Source organism: Candidozyma duobushaemuli, assembly GCF_002926085.2.
Source record: "Candidozyma duobushaemuli strain B09383 chromosome Unknown A_B09383, whole genome shotgun sequence".
Classification (NCBI taxonomy): domain Eukaryota; kingdom Fungi; phylum Ascomycota; class Pichiomycetes; order Serinales; family Metschnikowiaceae; genus Candidozyma; species Candidozyma duobushaemuli.
The window spans coordinates 2,927,666-2,941,228 of record NW_020289901.1 but is presented as its reverse complement, the minus strand read 5'-3'; the positions used below and the strand labels follow the sequence as shown (position 1 = coordinate 2,941,228).

Below are 13,563 nucleotides of genomic sequence, written 5' to 3'. Positions count from 1 at the left end.
AGATTGTGGCCATAATCGTAGCGATAGATAATCATCAAGTCTGAATAAATGCGTCTTTTTTTCAGAAAGAGCTTCATTAAATCCACTTGCATTAAATCCACTTGCCAGGATTGTGTGCCATGAAGTCCCGCTTTATTCGGCCTTCCTCGTCTCATCACCCGTCTTCACCTCTTTCGTCTTCAAAGTCTCGATATCACGGCCCACTACAGGCATATTCTGCGACACCCAGCCAGCATCACGCAAGTGCCTTTTGGGATCAGCGGTTCTGGGCAATTTCTGGCATAACTCATCATACAGTGCATCCTGGGTCTTGTACTCCCTCAACACCTCGTTAGTCTCTAAGTCAATGAAAATACGTGTGTCTCTGATTCTAAAAGCCACGTCGTCGACACGTAAGAAGAATCGGCATAATAGAAGCAAGCACAGATGCATGACTCTGATCTTGGTGGAAAGCATTGAGATACCGTTGTCGCCCAACTCGTCTTCAAACAAGATGGACTCGTCAAAGAATAATATCGGGTCTGGCCGGAGAAGCTTTTTGACTGGGATTTCCAGGTCTGTTGGCTCAAACTCGGCCTCATGTAAAGAACCCTTGTAATTGGTCGAATATGTCCAGTCGTACGGCTTTACCGACTCAAGTTCCGGAGCTGAATTTTCTGAAGCAGTATCGCTTGCATCTGCCTTAGCCTTGGGTCGCGTGCTGAGCCATTCCTTGTAGTAGCTGACCTTAAAGTCTGCGTTCTCATTAAGCGAATCTAGAGCATCTAGGGTATTGAACTCGATGGCAGCGCCGGTTTTGTCGTTGACAAGACGCACGTAGTTGTTTCCAAAAATCATCTCTGGCAAGGGAAATTCAAATCTCGTCTCATTGAGGTGGTCCAATTCGTCCAGCAGAAGAATGGGCCCCTTCATGGTATATATGCTCCAGTCGTTCACGGTAATCAGCGGGTTCTGTTCAAATGGAAAAGAGGCTTTCGGCAGCGGGATAATGACGGTTCCACAGTGGCCACATTGGGGATTTTCACAGGTTCCTTGGTGGCTTTTAGCTGGAACACATACTTCAGGTTTGGCAGTGGTTGGAGGAGGGGTTCTTCTGGGCATACGAGAATGCAAATCCAAGGTATTCTGTGTGATTGGAACATTCTGCTTTTCAGGTCCTCTGGCAACAGCACTGGCACTGGCTGGAGGTCCTCGACCCTGAGTATGGAGTTTGACTTGTTCTCTTGCTCTGTTTATATGGAAAGCCAGGATGCCCGATGTCGGCGCCGAAGCCGGAGACTTGGGTCTTTGAGTATCAGGTTGTTGGCCAGGTTTGGGGAATTGGTCTGGCTGTGACATGGAGTACTGGGTAGAAGAAGCAGAGGTGGTGGTCGAGGTTATCGATCTGGGGCTGTTCAATACAGGAGTGCACTACTCACTGTCCCAGTGTATATATACATCTAAAAAATAGACCGGAGTTTGTGGAGGTTGACTGATGAGTTGAAGGAGTCAAAAAAAAAAAAGTGGATTGTTGAAAACTAGCACTTTTTTGTGGAGCAGGTTGCTAGGGCATAGGTGGATTTGTGGGGGTTTGAAATGGCTGCGAAATCGGACTCAAGTACCAGTGCGGGGCTGAAAGTAGATTTTTCAGACACTAATTTTTCAAAATTTTAGTAGACCGTCTCTTCTTCCTTACGGAGACCTTCTCTCACGGCCAAAACAGAGTCGGCAATGACGGCGTCAACTCCGGCCTTCATTTGGATCTTACAGGCTTCAGGATCGTTGTTCTCCACACCGTAAGTCACACACACAAGACCAGAACTCTTGACGACCTGGGCAAGTCTGGGCGTTTTCACGAGCGTCTTAGCGTTACTGACGATACCCAAAAGATTCCATTTCTTGGCGAATCTGATGGCATTCTGTAGGGACGACGCTCTGATATCAGCCATGGGCTCAGTTCCAGCTTCCGTAAGGTACAAAATCGGCATTGTTGGCTGCTTCAACGAAAGCAAAAGACAAATGTCGGGATGGAACGAGGAAAACAAAATGTCTCTGCCACTGGTGTTCATCTCGTAAACGGTCTTCAAAATCGTGTCCACGTAGAAGTTCATGTCGTAAGCAATCTCACCCATACTTTCGTGTTGGGCTTCGTCCAACATGGGATACTTAAGCTCGATGTTGAAGCCCACGTTCTTAGGCAACTTCTGGAAAAGCTTCTTGAGCGTGACGAAGTTCGACGCAACCGACAATCCTCTGGCGTTACCCTTGAAACCCTTCTCCTTCCATGTCTTCGTGAGCTTCATTCTACTGGAGATCTGGTTCTTGAACTCTCTGTCTAATTCATCCTCCTCGGCTGCAGAAGCAAATTTGGGACCCGATGGGTAAGACGACATCGAACGAGGTCTATTGTACTTGCCCAACAACTCGTCATCAAGAGCGAAATTCTTTGTGATGTTCAAGTTGTTGTTGATCTTGTCGTAGCTCAAAATGGACTTGTTTTCTCTAGTAGAGGCTTCATGCTCACTAAGACCCAAGAACTGCTCCTCTGTCAACGCATGCATTGGAATATCAACACCAGACTCGGCCACCAAGAAATCGTGATAAATGACAGGAACGTGATCCTTTGTGAGTTGGACATCAAACTCGACGTAAGATGCTCCCAACGAAGCAGCAGCGATGAACGACTCGACGGTGTTTTCACCCAACTGCAACGAATCTCTCTTGTTCATGTTCTTACCCAAACCTCTGTGGCCAATGACACGAGTGGAAACTAATTGTTTCCAGTACGTGTCTGAACGAGTGATGGAGATCTGGTGATGATCAAAGGACTTGGCACACATGTACTCACACTTGAGGGTTCCCAACATGTCAAGAGAGTCTAACTCTAAGATTGGAATTGTGACGGAGTTGTGAAGAGAACGCAAGTCTGTACCGACCCCAGTGTAAGCACTCTTCAACAAAGCAACACCTCTTCCTAAAATTTTGCCCTTCATTGCACCCTTGTGAGTGTTTTGAAGGTTGCTGGTAGGATACTGGTAAGTGGGGACAATGTCAAAGTTGACTACCATATCATCAGCACTGACTCCAGCATCAAGCTTGAAGGTGATGGGGTCAGTGGCACTACCGTGCTGATCTTCCAAAGGCAAATCAACAATGACAGGGGCTTCAATGATGTCTTTAGTCTCTTTATGGCGACAAGTGACCACAAGCGAAAGAGCAGTGTCGAGTTCTGTGAAGAAACTCTGAGACATGGAGATCTTGTTCAAATCAATGGGCTTCAGCTGGTCACGCAAATCGGTAGTTCCCAACGTAATAAGCACCAACAGCTCGCCCTTAGCCAAGTATCTGTGACCAAACGATTTGATTGGCTTCATCTTACGGCGGTTCACCGGTGATCTGGATCTAGAACTGCTTCTTGCACGCGATCTTTCTCTGCCATTGGAATTGTTCAGGTTGTTGCTGCTTGAAATGTTGGAACTGCTGTCGAGCTGTTTGAACTGGCGGTATACTTCACTCACGGCGTTTCTGTTCAGTTCTGGAGCTTCTCGATCGAGGAAGTAGACAAGAGCATCTCCTCGCTAGTTGGGTGTAAAAAAGGCGAAGTGGTGTTTGAAGCATTCTTGGACGATGGGTTGTGAGTTCTTGGTGTGTTCTTCGAAGGATCGTCGATGTTGTACAAGAGCAAGTTGTCGTCCAAAGGCTTCAACAAGTCAGCCACAACAAGATGGCCACGCAAGGAAGCGTGTTCCATAGGCAACCAGCCGGAGTCGTCCACAAGATCAAATCTAGCGGCGTAGTCAATCAAAATCTGAACCACTTCTTGGTAACCCTCGGCTGCAGCAATGAAAATTGGAGTCCAGCCAAAAACACACTCACCCAACTCAGTGTCAGCACCCATCTTCAATAAAAATTTGACGGTGCTCAAATGATTGAGCTTGGAAGCCACATAAAGAGCTGTCTCCTCGTTGTTCTCAGCATCTGTGTAATTAACATCAATAAAGCCCGATTCAATCAAGTCCTTCACGATATCCTCACAGTTGAGTCTGGTAGCTAAAAGCAACAAGTTGGGGCACGACAATGGCTCCTTGTTGACAGCTAGAAGGTTCACGGTTGTCCTGGGGTGCTTACCGATAATTGCAAGGTGCAATGGGTCAATCCCTCTTGGTCACCGAAATCATCTACCAGATCAATTGGAACGTTCTGGTCCAACAAGTTCCATTTGATCATGTACTCCAAAAGCAAGCTGGTGACATCCTTGGCGCCGTACTGAGCAGCATAGTGGACGGGCGTTCTCAAGTACGTATCCTTGGCCACGAGCAAGCTCTGGTATTCAGGAAGCTGATCCACTTTCTTCAAGATGTTTCTCAAACCATCAATGTAAACGGGAGAAAGCTGAGAACCATCGGGGCCAGACTCGTTTCCGTACAAACGCTTGATGTCACTGGACTCACCAGGGTTCCTTTTCTTCTGCTCCTTGATAAGCTGCTTCTTACCGAGAGACACCACATGTTGGTGGAAGAAGTTACGGCCTGAGATGTCGATGGAGTCAAAAAGAGCGTTACTCTCGCCGACCTCAGAGGCATTTTTCTTCGTGAAGTCCACCAAATAGTCGAAAAGACGGTCAGTACAGGCGACGGAGTTGGCCAAAGTGGCCTTGTTCAAAAGCGAAAGAAACAATTTGACCGACTTCTGGGCCCACTCCAAGTTGTCAAGCTCAGAAATAAGCTTGTCGGCCTCGTTCTGGTAAATGAGCTCATAAAAATTCTCCATGAACTCCTTGTCGAACGAGTAGCGTCTGTTTCCACCGATCTTCAAAACATTCAAGTTTTTGGTGGCAGTCGAAAGCACCTTTTCCGCCTCCAAGTTGTTCTCCAACTCAATCTGCTGGTCACCCAACTGGTTCAAAATCTCATTGATGGTGTCCAAGCCAGCCTGAAGCTCCAGACCATTGGCAAACGGCAACGCATCCACTCTGGTGGTCAAGTAGGTCTCCTTGTTGTTGTTGGGCAAACTGACCACAGGCACCTCCTCGTCCAGATCGGCATCCACACGCAACTGGTCGTTGGCCAAGTTGGTCAAGTAGAGCAACTTCTTATCGAGCTTCTTCAAGATCTTGATGAAACCCTTGTGGTTAAGCTCGCCAAACCACTTCAAGTTTCTGTAGATGGCTCTGAGTTCCAAGGAAATCAGCACGATCTCGTCCAACTCGTCCGTGGTGTCGACCTGGTGGGTGATCTTCCCGTTGGTGTAACCCAAAACATGGACGATTCTGGCCGTTCTTCTGGAGTACTCGTAGTACTTGGCGTCGTAGAACTCCGACACCTTCTCGATGTCTCTATCCAACTCATAGAAGAACTGAGAAAGCACTGTTGAAATCAACTCGGGAAGCTCCAACGGCGAGTAGCTGTTGTAGTTGATAAACTTGTCGATGGTCTTGATGACCTTCTTCAAGTGCTTGTAGTTCATGTAGTGGACCGACCATTCTGGGATCTGGTGGGAAAGAAGAGTCTTTCCAAACTTCATGGCCGGTTTGCTTCAACTGGTTTTTGTTTTTTTCAGTGTTGGCGAGTTAACTAATGAGGTGCAACCGGCATGGCGCTTGATGCCAGTCCTACATTGGGGGCGACGGGCCGAGTCACCGTTTTGTGGTCACGTGGGGCGCCAGGGTTGAAGGCCCACGAGTATATAAAGGGAGCCTGTCCCCCCGTGTTTTTTTTTATTTTGCTTTACACTTTTTGTGGCTTTTCCCACGTGGTGGACCCGTGGGGTAGCCATCGGTTGCAAACTCTCAGGCGCGCCACGGGGTCTGTTTAGGGTGGTGATGCGAAGCGTCACTGTTTAGCCGCAAGTCTCAGGGTGAAGCGAGAGCTGGAGGTTTTTTAGATTGGGGTGGTGTAGAGCAGGGTGGGGTGCCACTTCTTTTTTCTGTTTTCTTCCTGATATGTCGCCTTCCTCCTTCTTGCGGTGTATTGTTCGGACTTTTCAGCGATGCCTCTTGTTAGGAACCCTGCTGCTTTTTCGCCACGGATGTGTTTTGATACTTCCACAAGGCGCTGGTCAAAAGTGTAGGTAGTTAAACGAATAACGCGGAAACCTTTGCTAATTGGGGTACAGAGACCCTGAGGTTCGGCGGGTATTTGCTTCGATAAGGTTTAGCAGATAAAGGCTATGACGTTTGCTGTCGATCCTGCTTTCTTGTTTTGGAGCAAAGACAATGGGTGGGATTCTATGTTTGGGGATTTTGAGATCTACGAAGGCCTAGCTTTAGCTTTAGGCTTTGGCTGCGATAAGGTATGCCTTATCAGGGAGGATGTAGCTTATCGTGGGTGGCGAGTATGTGAGGAACAAAGAGATCTACAATTTGGGGTTTTTTGTTTTCGTGATGTCAGAAAAAAAAGTGTATCTTTTGTTTTTTGTGTTTTTCTTCCATTTTGTGTAATCTTTCAGGACAATGGCATATCTAGTGCACCGTTATTCCTGGCTGTACCATTTCGCAGCCGTTGATATCCATGCATGAAGCATTTGGTGAGGGAGTGTTGAAAAATCAACTTTTATCAAGTATTATTCTCTGAGTTCTTCCTGATCTTTTTTTTTTTTTTTTTTTTTTAATCGATCATCAAATTAAGAGGACGTCCTACGATTCAAGTAATCCCCCTCTCCTGTAGTGCATTGAGTATACATGCCAATCGGATCAACCAATCGAAATCGTAACTTTTATTCTGTCATCAGACAGCTTCTATCCTTTTTTAAAGCAAAGTCTCGCCCATGGCACAACGGCCAATGGCACATGCAGCGCTCACGGTGTCGAGAACATGGTTCTCGTGCTCACCCAAAAGTGGGTTCGTCTCCACAACATCAAGAGAGCTCAAAAGACCCGTCTGGGCCACATCTTCAGCCACAAACAAACCCTCTCTCAAGGTCAAGCCGCCTTCAACACGGGTGCCGGTGGCAGGAGTGAAAGATGGGTCAATGGCATCAACATCGTAGGACAAGTGGATGGGGAATTTTCTGTCGGGGTTGACCTTGTCCAAGGCCATCTCCACGACCTTGCCAATGCCGTACTTGTCCACGTGGTACATGGAGAAAGCTGGGATGTTGTACTTCTTCAAGATGGCCTTCTCTCCGTCGTCCACATCTCTCAATCCAATGTATGCAATCTTGCCTGGCTTCAACTTGGCAGGCACCCAGCCGAACTCCGGCGGGAAGGATTCAGGGTCAATGCCCAAGACAAACGACATGGGGCAGCCGTGGAGGTTACCAGAGTCGGTGGTCTTTGGAGAGTTGATATCGGCATGGGCATCGATCCACAAAACACACGTGTCGGGGTCGTTTTCCAACGCAGCAGCCACGGTGGCAGTTCCGATGGAGTGGTCGCCGCCAACCACCACCGGAAGCGTGTCCTTCTTGTGTGCTTCAAGACAGCTCTCGAAGATGAGCTTGTTGCAGTCCAGGACGAGCTGGGTGTTCTTGACGCCAAACGAGTCCTTGTCGTTGGTCTTCTTCAGCTCAAACTCGTGACCTTCAAGCGGGTTGGCCACCAGGGTGGTCCAGCCCAACCCCTGGAGCTGTTTTTCGAAGCCAGCCTCCAAGATGTACTTGGGACCAAGATCCACACCGCCTTTAGGCTGGCCACCGGAAAATGGGGCGGTGATGATGGTGGATTTCTTTTGAGGATGGAATTTGTATTCTGCTGTTAGTGGGGACTGAAAAGCACGTCTCTGCTTACTTACCTGGAGTAGTCATTGCTGGAAAAGTAGAGGGTTCCACGGCCGGGTATTTATAATGGAAGCGTGGGGGCAGAGGCGGCAGGCAGGAGCGACGGTTGGTGGTCGTTGCGCATCATTTAGTGGATAACTGCCGCCAACGGAAGGAGGGTGCGAGAACCTAAATGGAAGGTAACACCAGCGGGGTGATACCACGGTCCAGGACCCCTAATGGCAGGTGACGTCGAGGGGATTTTTCGGGATGATCGGGGGAGATGGACCATGGAATTTGTGGATTATAAAAATCATGGAATTTGGGAATGGAGGTTTTGAGATGAGGCACCTCGGAGTATGGTGTGGCTGCAACTGAGACATCGCACTGGACTGGAAGCATAAAAATGATGTAGTACGAAATTGAAATTTTGTGGGTTGTTCTCAGATCTCGTAAATCCCTGTCCCATACTAAAAGCCTGTTCCTTTGTTTGCTGGTATCTGAGGTGTTCACGCAAGTGCCGCATGGTCCTTGGCACTAGGGCTATGTTGAAGGAGGAAGCCGAACCCGAGGAGGGTGATATTCGGTTATCAGTGAAAATGGGGAATTCGGGTAGGAATTGAGATAGGAAGAAGGAGTTGGTCTGTTTTTGGTGACATTTGGTTTGTTCCTGGGGTATTTCCGTTGGCTGATCTGGGGTAGTTCGCATCTTGATTTAGTGCCGTTTTCCATCAAACTTCCGGGGTGGAAGGTGATTTTGCAGTGGATCGGGGAATCGACAAAGCGGGCCTTTTTGATTTGATCAATCTGACGTCGATTGTAGTTTGTTTTGTTCTATTTTTCATCTTGCCGAGATGGACCATCGCCATGGCTCATCTTTCGGATGCTATCTATGACGTAATGTGCCAAGTGCTAAAACGCCAGATCTAGCGGAAGGGAAGATATCTTTTTTATCAGCCTTAAATTCTAAAGCGAACTTCTGATAGCGAATTCTTGGATTATTGATTAAATTATAGTAGGCTCCGATTGTGATCGGTCCGGTGGTGTCCCAAGCTTCTCAAATGCAGAGCACAGGAGCTTATCTTCACAATGGCTCTTCTTCACAATCAATAAAAATAACCCCTAAATCGAGAGATCTCCAGAATATGGCAATGCCTTAGAAGCAAGGTTTTGATACTCAAATCATCGACCTAGCAGCCCCTCCAAGTAGATCTTCAATGCTCGACAAACTTTCCTTCTCCGTAACAGGTTATGTAGTACCCACACTCCCCAAACTCAAATCATCAATATTAACCTGTCAATTTTCGTAAGCCTATATCCATCAATTGGGTCGCCGCTCGTACAATAGAATCCCTTATCGCGGAATAACGAGCATGAGAAGGTGACTCATTGCCACACTTCACCCTTTTTATTACTCTGTAACTTGCAAAATTACTCAATTCTGTAAGTTACATCATCTAAATCACTCTTTTCCTTCCTTCTTACCTTCACCTCACGCCAATCTCCTGATACACCCTCCGAAGGTACTCCGAGACTCCGAGACCAACTCCGAGCGATAAAGCAATTTCGACCCGAAACCCCCAAAACCTCCCATTTCCACAAAAACCTTCAAATCAAAAACCCAATTCCAGCACAGCCCATCTTCCAACCCCCAAAAAGCTCACAAACTCGAAAGGTATATCTTGCTATTCGCGCATCACCATACTCATCTCAACTGCTACTACTCATGAACGTGGCTTCCTCAGACGACGAGCACTACCTCCTGCCTGTGGACGATGAGCATCAATACGATGATCTGGACGACGGAATGTTGGCACTGAGCTTAGCTCTGACCCATTTCTCCACTCAAGAGGACCGTTACATCAGAGACCATGATTTGAAGGTCAGGGCGTTCGAGGCTCTTCAGGACGGCAAGGACAAAAACAGCAATTCTGAGAAGAGTTCACATGGAAAGCTGCTACACCGCCTGAGAAGACATTCGGTGATCGACTTGCCCGCTCATCATCCCCACCCTCTGGTGGCAACAAGAAGTAAACACTTACCAGGAAGCCAGCCTTCAGATTACACCAACGCCTTGCCTGAGGAGTACCCCTCCAGCGAGCTTGTGGACTTGTACGAGAAGGTGAAGATGTGCTTGGACATGAGACACAAGTACATGGATTTGTCTCTTCAGAGATGTGAGTTGGATAACCCCAAGAACCACGATAAGTGGGATATCTACCCTCCTCCTCCCAAGCCTACGTACAAGCTGAAGAACAAGTTTAACCAGCTTCCAGGCCAGGACGCGGAGGAGGAAGATATTGACATGGACAAGTTCCCCATGTCGGACCTTGATGCTAACGATAGGTACGAACTCAGGCACAACGACCAAGACGTGTACGAGGTCATTGACAAAAGGACGGGCGAGCCAATCTCCAGTGCGCCATCTTTAAAAGAGTACTACACCGATTTGAACAAGATCGCCCGTATCTCATCCGATGGTCCTATCAAGTCCTTTGCGTTCAAGCGTCTCGAGTACTTGGAGACAAAGTGGAACATGTACTACTTGCTCAACGACTTCGAGGAGAACAAGCAATCCAAGCGTAATCCGCACAGAGATTTCTACAATGTCAGAAAGGTCGACACTCATATCCACCACAGCGCTTGTATGAACCAGAAGCACTTGTTGCGTTTCATCAAGTACAAGTTGAAGACTGTACCCAACGAGCAAGTCATTTTCAGAGATGGCAAGCTTTTGACTTTGGAGGAGGTGTTCGACTCGTTAAAGCTCACCGCCTACGACTTGTCCATCGACACCTTGGATATGCATGCCCACACCGACACGTTCCACCGTTTCGATAAGTTCAACTTGAAATACAACCCAATCGGCGAGTCCCGTTTGCGTGAGATCTTCTTGAAGACCGACAACTTCATCAACGGTAAGTACTTGGCAGAAATCACCAAACAGGTTTTTGAGGATCTTGAAAATTCCAAGTACCAGATGACTGAGTTGCGTATCTCTATCTACGGCCGTTCCTACGATGAATGGGACAAATTGGCTCGCTGGATCGTCAACAACAAGCTCTTCTCCCACAACGTGAGATGGTTGATTCAGGTACCTCGTCTTTACGACTTGTACAAGAAGAACGGCAATGTGACCAATTTCCACCAAATCATGGTGAACTTGTTTGAGCCCTTGTTCAAGGTGACTCTTGATCCAAAGCTGAACCCTAACTTGCACATCTTCCTCCAAAGAGTTGTTGGGTTTGACTCTGTCGATGACGAGTCCAAGCCAGAGAGACCCATCAACGCCAAGTACTTCCCTCCAGCTTCGGAATGGGATGGCAGCAAGAACCCGCCATACTCGTACTACTTGTACTACTTATACGCTGACTTGGTCTCCTTGAACAACTTGCGTTCTGCCTTGGGCTACAACACGTTTGTCCTCCGGCCTCATTGCGGAGAAGCTGGTGACCCGGAGCACCTTATTTCTGCATTCTTGACCACCCACTCCATCTCCCACGGTATCAGGTTGCGGAAGCTTCCGTTCGTCCAGTACTTGTACTATTTGGACCAAATTGGTTTGGCGGTCTCGCCCTTGTCGAACAACGCATTGTTCTTGACGTACGATAAAAACCCGTTCTTCAGCTTCTTCAAGCGTGGCTTGAATGTGTCGTTGTCCACTGACGATCCTTTGCAGTTCTCCTACACCAAGGAGCCATTGATCGAAGAGTACTCCGTTGCAGCGCAGATTTACAAGCTTTCAGGCGTCGACATGTGTGAATTGGCCATGAACTCGGTGAAGCAGTCAGGCTACGAGGCCTCCATCAAGAAGCACTGGCTTGGTAAAAACTACATGAAGGGCGGTGTCGCTGGAAACGACATTGAAAAAACGAACGTGCCCGATATTCGTGTAAGGTACAGAGACGAGACCCTCCAGAGCGAACTCAGTCTCGTGGAGTACTACACCTCGTTGAACAAGGAAAGGATATAGTGAAGATAGTCAGTCTCTTGAAAAACCGCGTATGCGCATCTGCCAAATGTATGCGCTTAGAGGGCGCCCCAGGCCCCATGCGTGCACAATGAGTCTTTCGAATAACCTTGCTTGGTATTACTTCTTCATTATTCCTTTAAAGAATGCCTTCTACGAGTTATGTTGATCTTGTGAGTCCCCAGGTGAACTCCAAATCACTTCCTGCGGTTCTCACTATCGCAGGTCTGGACTCCTCGGGTGGTGCCGGTATCGAAGCAGACATCAAAACCATCAATGCCCACGGTGTCTACGGACTTACTTGTATCGCAGCATTGACTGCTCAAAACACCTCTGGTGTTGAGGCGGTGGAGCAGACGTCAATTGAGCATTTGCGGAAGATCCTCAAGAAGAACTTTGAAGATTTCGTCGAGGGTTACCCTGGAGATCATCCATTGAAGGTTGTCAAGACCGGAATGCTTACAGAGGCGGCTGCAACTGTTCTTTCGGAGAATGTGGACTACTTGAATAAGAATGACGTCAAGATCGTCATGGACCCTGTGATGGTCAGTACTTCGGGAGTCACCTTGACTGACAACAAGACTGTGCAGTTATGCTTCGACAAGATCTTTCCTTCGACCTACTTGTGTACCCCAAATTATGTCGAAACGGTGCAATTGTACCAGGAAAGAAAGGGCAAGGCTCCTGAACTCAAGACCCTCGCTGACCTCGAAAAGATCATTGTGGAGTTGCAGCAGATTCTTCAGTGTCAGAACGTCTTGATTAAAGGAGGTCATATTCCCTGGACCAAGGATGGTCAATTGTCTGAAGACAGAGCAGGTGATGATTTGGTGGTTGCGGACGTGCTCTACGAATCGCAAGCTGACAATATCACCATTTTCAGGTCACCCTACATCGTGCTGAACAACACCCATGGCACCGGCTGTACTTTGGCGAGTTCATTATCTTCCAACATCGCCAAAGGACTCACTCTCCTGCAAGCCGTGCCCCTTTCCGTAAACTATATCCACTCTGGCATGCTCAGTTTGTCGCTGAAGCTTGGACATGGCCACGGACCTTTGGACCATACTAATATCGCCATAAGCAGTGTTCAATCAGTCATCAAAGGTTCTGAGACCATTGCAAAGGACTTGAAGGATAACCATGGCGGCGCCCTTGGCTATTTCAAGAACCACAATGTTGTGAAGGACAACTGGAAGAGGTACACTGAGCATCCGTTTGTGGAGCTTGTGGCCACCAACAAACTTCCTTTTGATAAATTCCTTTTCTACTTGAAACAGGACTTTTACTACTTGGTCAACTACGCTCAGATCCATGGTCTAGCTGCGCTGGTGGCTCCCACATACGAGCAAATCCATGCCCAGGCCGAAGTCATTGACAATATCATGAAGGAAATCGAAAGACACAAGGAGAAATTGTTGAAGAAGTACAATATTGATTTCGACAATGCCGACTTGGATTTGGAACTTCAACCTGCCAAGCCTTGCATCGAATACTGTGACTACCTTTTGAAAGCTGGCAAGACCCAGGATTTCTTGGGTATCAAGGTTGCGTTGGCTCCTTGTCTCCATGGCTACGCTGAGGCAAGCGAGTTTGGTAAAGGCATCCGTTTGAAGCATGACGGGTCGCTTGGAGTTTTGTCTTCAGAGGATGAGTCTGAGGTGTACGGTTCGTGGCTAGACGATTACTCCTCGGACTGGTACACAGAGGCTCATGAGCTCGGTAAGAAGGTTTTAGATGACACCATTGCTGGTACAAGTGTTTCTGAGCAACGGTTGGATGAGTTGGTGAAAATCTTCAACGACGTGACGTTGTTGGAAATCAGCTTCTGGGACGAGATCGTAAACTCTTTATAGAGAGGTAATAGAGCTATAAAAGCGAGTTTCATCAACAGTATTTGAATGGACGGATTTTCGTCG

At 47.7% G+C, this 13,563-nt stretch overlaps 5 protein-coding genes across 5 annotated transcripts; 2 read left to right on the top strand and 3 right to left on the bottom strand. All coding sequences in view use genetic code 12, as the record gives it.

Moving 5' to 3' along the window:
* Positions 1–132: 132 nt before the first annotated feature.
* On the bottom strand, positions 133–1,338 carry TIP41 (Tip41p; the record flags this gene model as incomplete). Its single annotated transcript, XM_025479868.1, has 1 exon — positions 133–1,338. One exon carries the CDS (start codon positions 1,336–1,338, stop codon positions 133–135), a length of 1,206 nt encoding a protein of 401 aa, XP_025339341.1.
* A 311-nt stretch (positions 1,339–1,649) lies between these two features.
* On the bottom strand, positions 1,650–5,502 carry GDE1 (glycerophosphocholine phosphodiesterase; the record flags this gene model as incomplete). The annotated part of the gene is made up of 3 exons (XM_025479867.1): positions 1,650–3,504; positions 3,543–4,063; positions 4,108–5,502. 3 exons carry the CDS (start codon positions 5,500–5,502, stop codon positions 1,650–1,652), a joined length of 3,771 nt encoding a protein of 1,256 aa, XP_025339340.1.
* Positions 5,503–6,725: 1,223 nt separating this feature from the next.
* On the bottom strand, positions 6,726–7,722 carry CAR1 (arginase; the record flags this gene model as incomplete). The annotated part of the gene is made up of 2 exons (XM_025479866.1): positions 6,726–7,666; positions 7,710–7,722. The coding sequence occupies 2 exons, from the start codon at positions 7,720–7,722 to the stop codon at positions 6,726–6,728; spliced, it is 954 nt and encodes a 317-aa protein (XP_025339339.1).
* Positions 7,723–9,400: 1,678 nt separating this feature from the next.
* CXQ87_001325 (AMP deaminase) lies at positions 9,401–11,647 on the top strand (the record flags this gene model as incomplete). The annotated part of the gene is made up of 1 exon (XM_025479865.1): positions 9,401–11,647. One exon carries the CDS (start codon positions 9,401–9,403, stop codon positions 11,645–11,647), a length of 2,247 nt encoding a protein of 748 aa, XP_025339338.1.
* A 143-nt stretch (positions 11,648–11,790) lies between these two features.
* On the top strand, positions 11,791–13,500 carry THI20 (trifunctional hydroxymethylpyrimidine kinase/phosphomethylpyrimidine kinase/thiaminase; the record flags this gene model as incomplete). The annotated part of the gene is made up of 1 exon (XM_025479864.1): positions 11,791–13,500. The coding sequence occupies one exon, from the start codon at positions 11,791–11,793 to the stop codon at positions 13,498–13,500; it is 1,710 nt and encodes a 569-aa protein (XP_025339337.1).
* Positions 13,501–13,563: the final 63 nt, after the last annotated feature.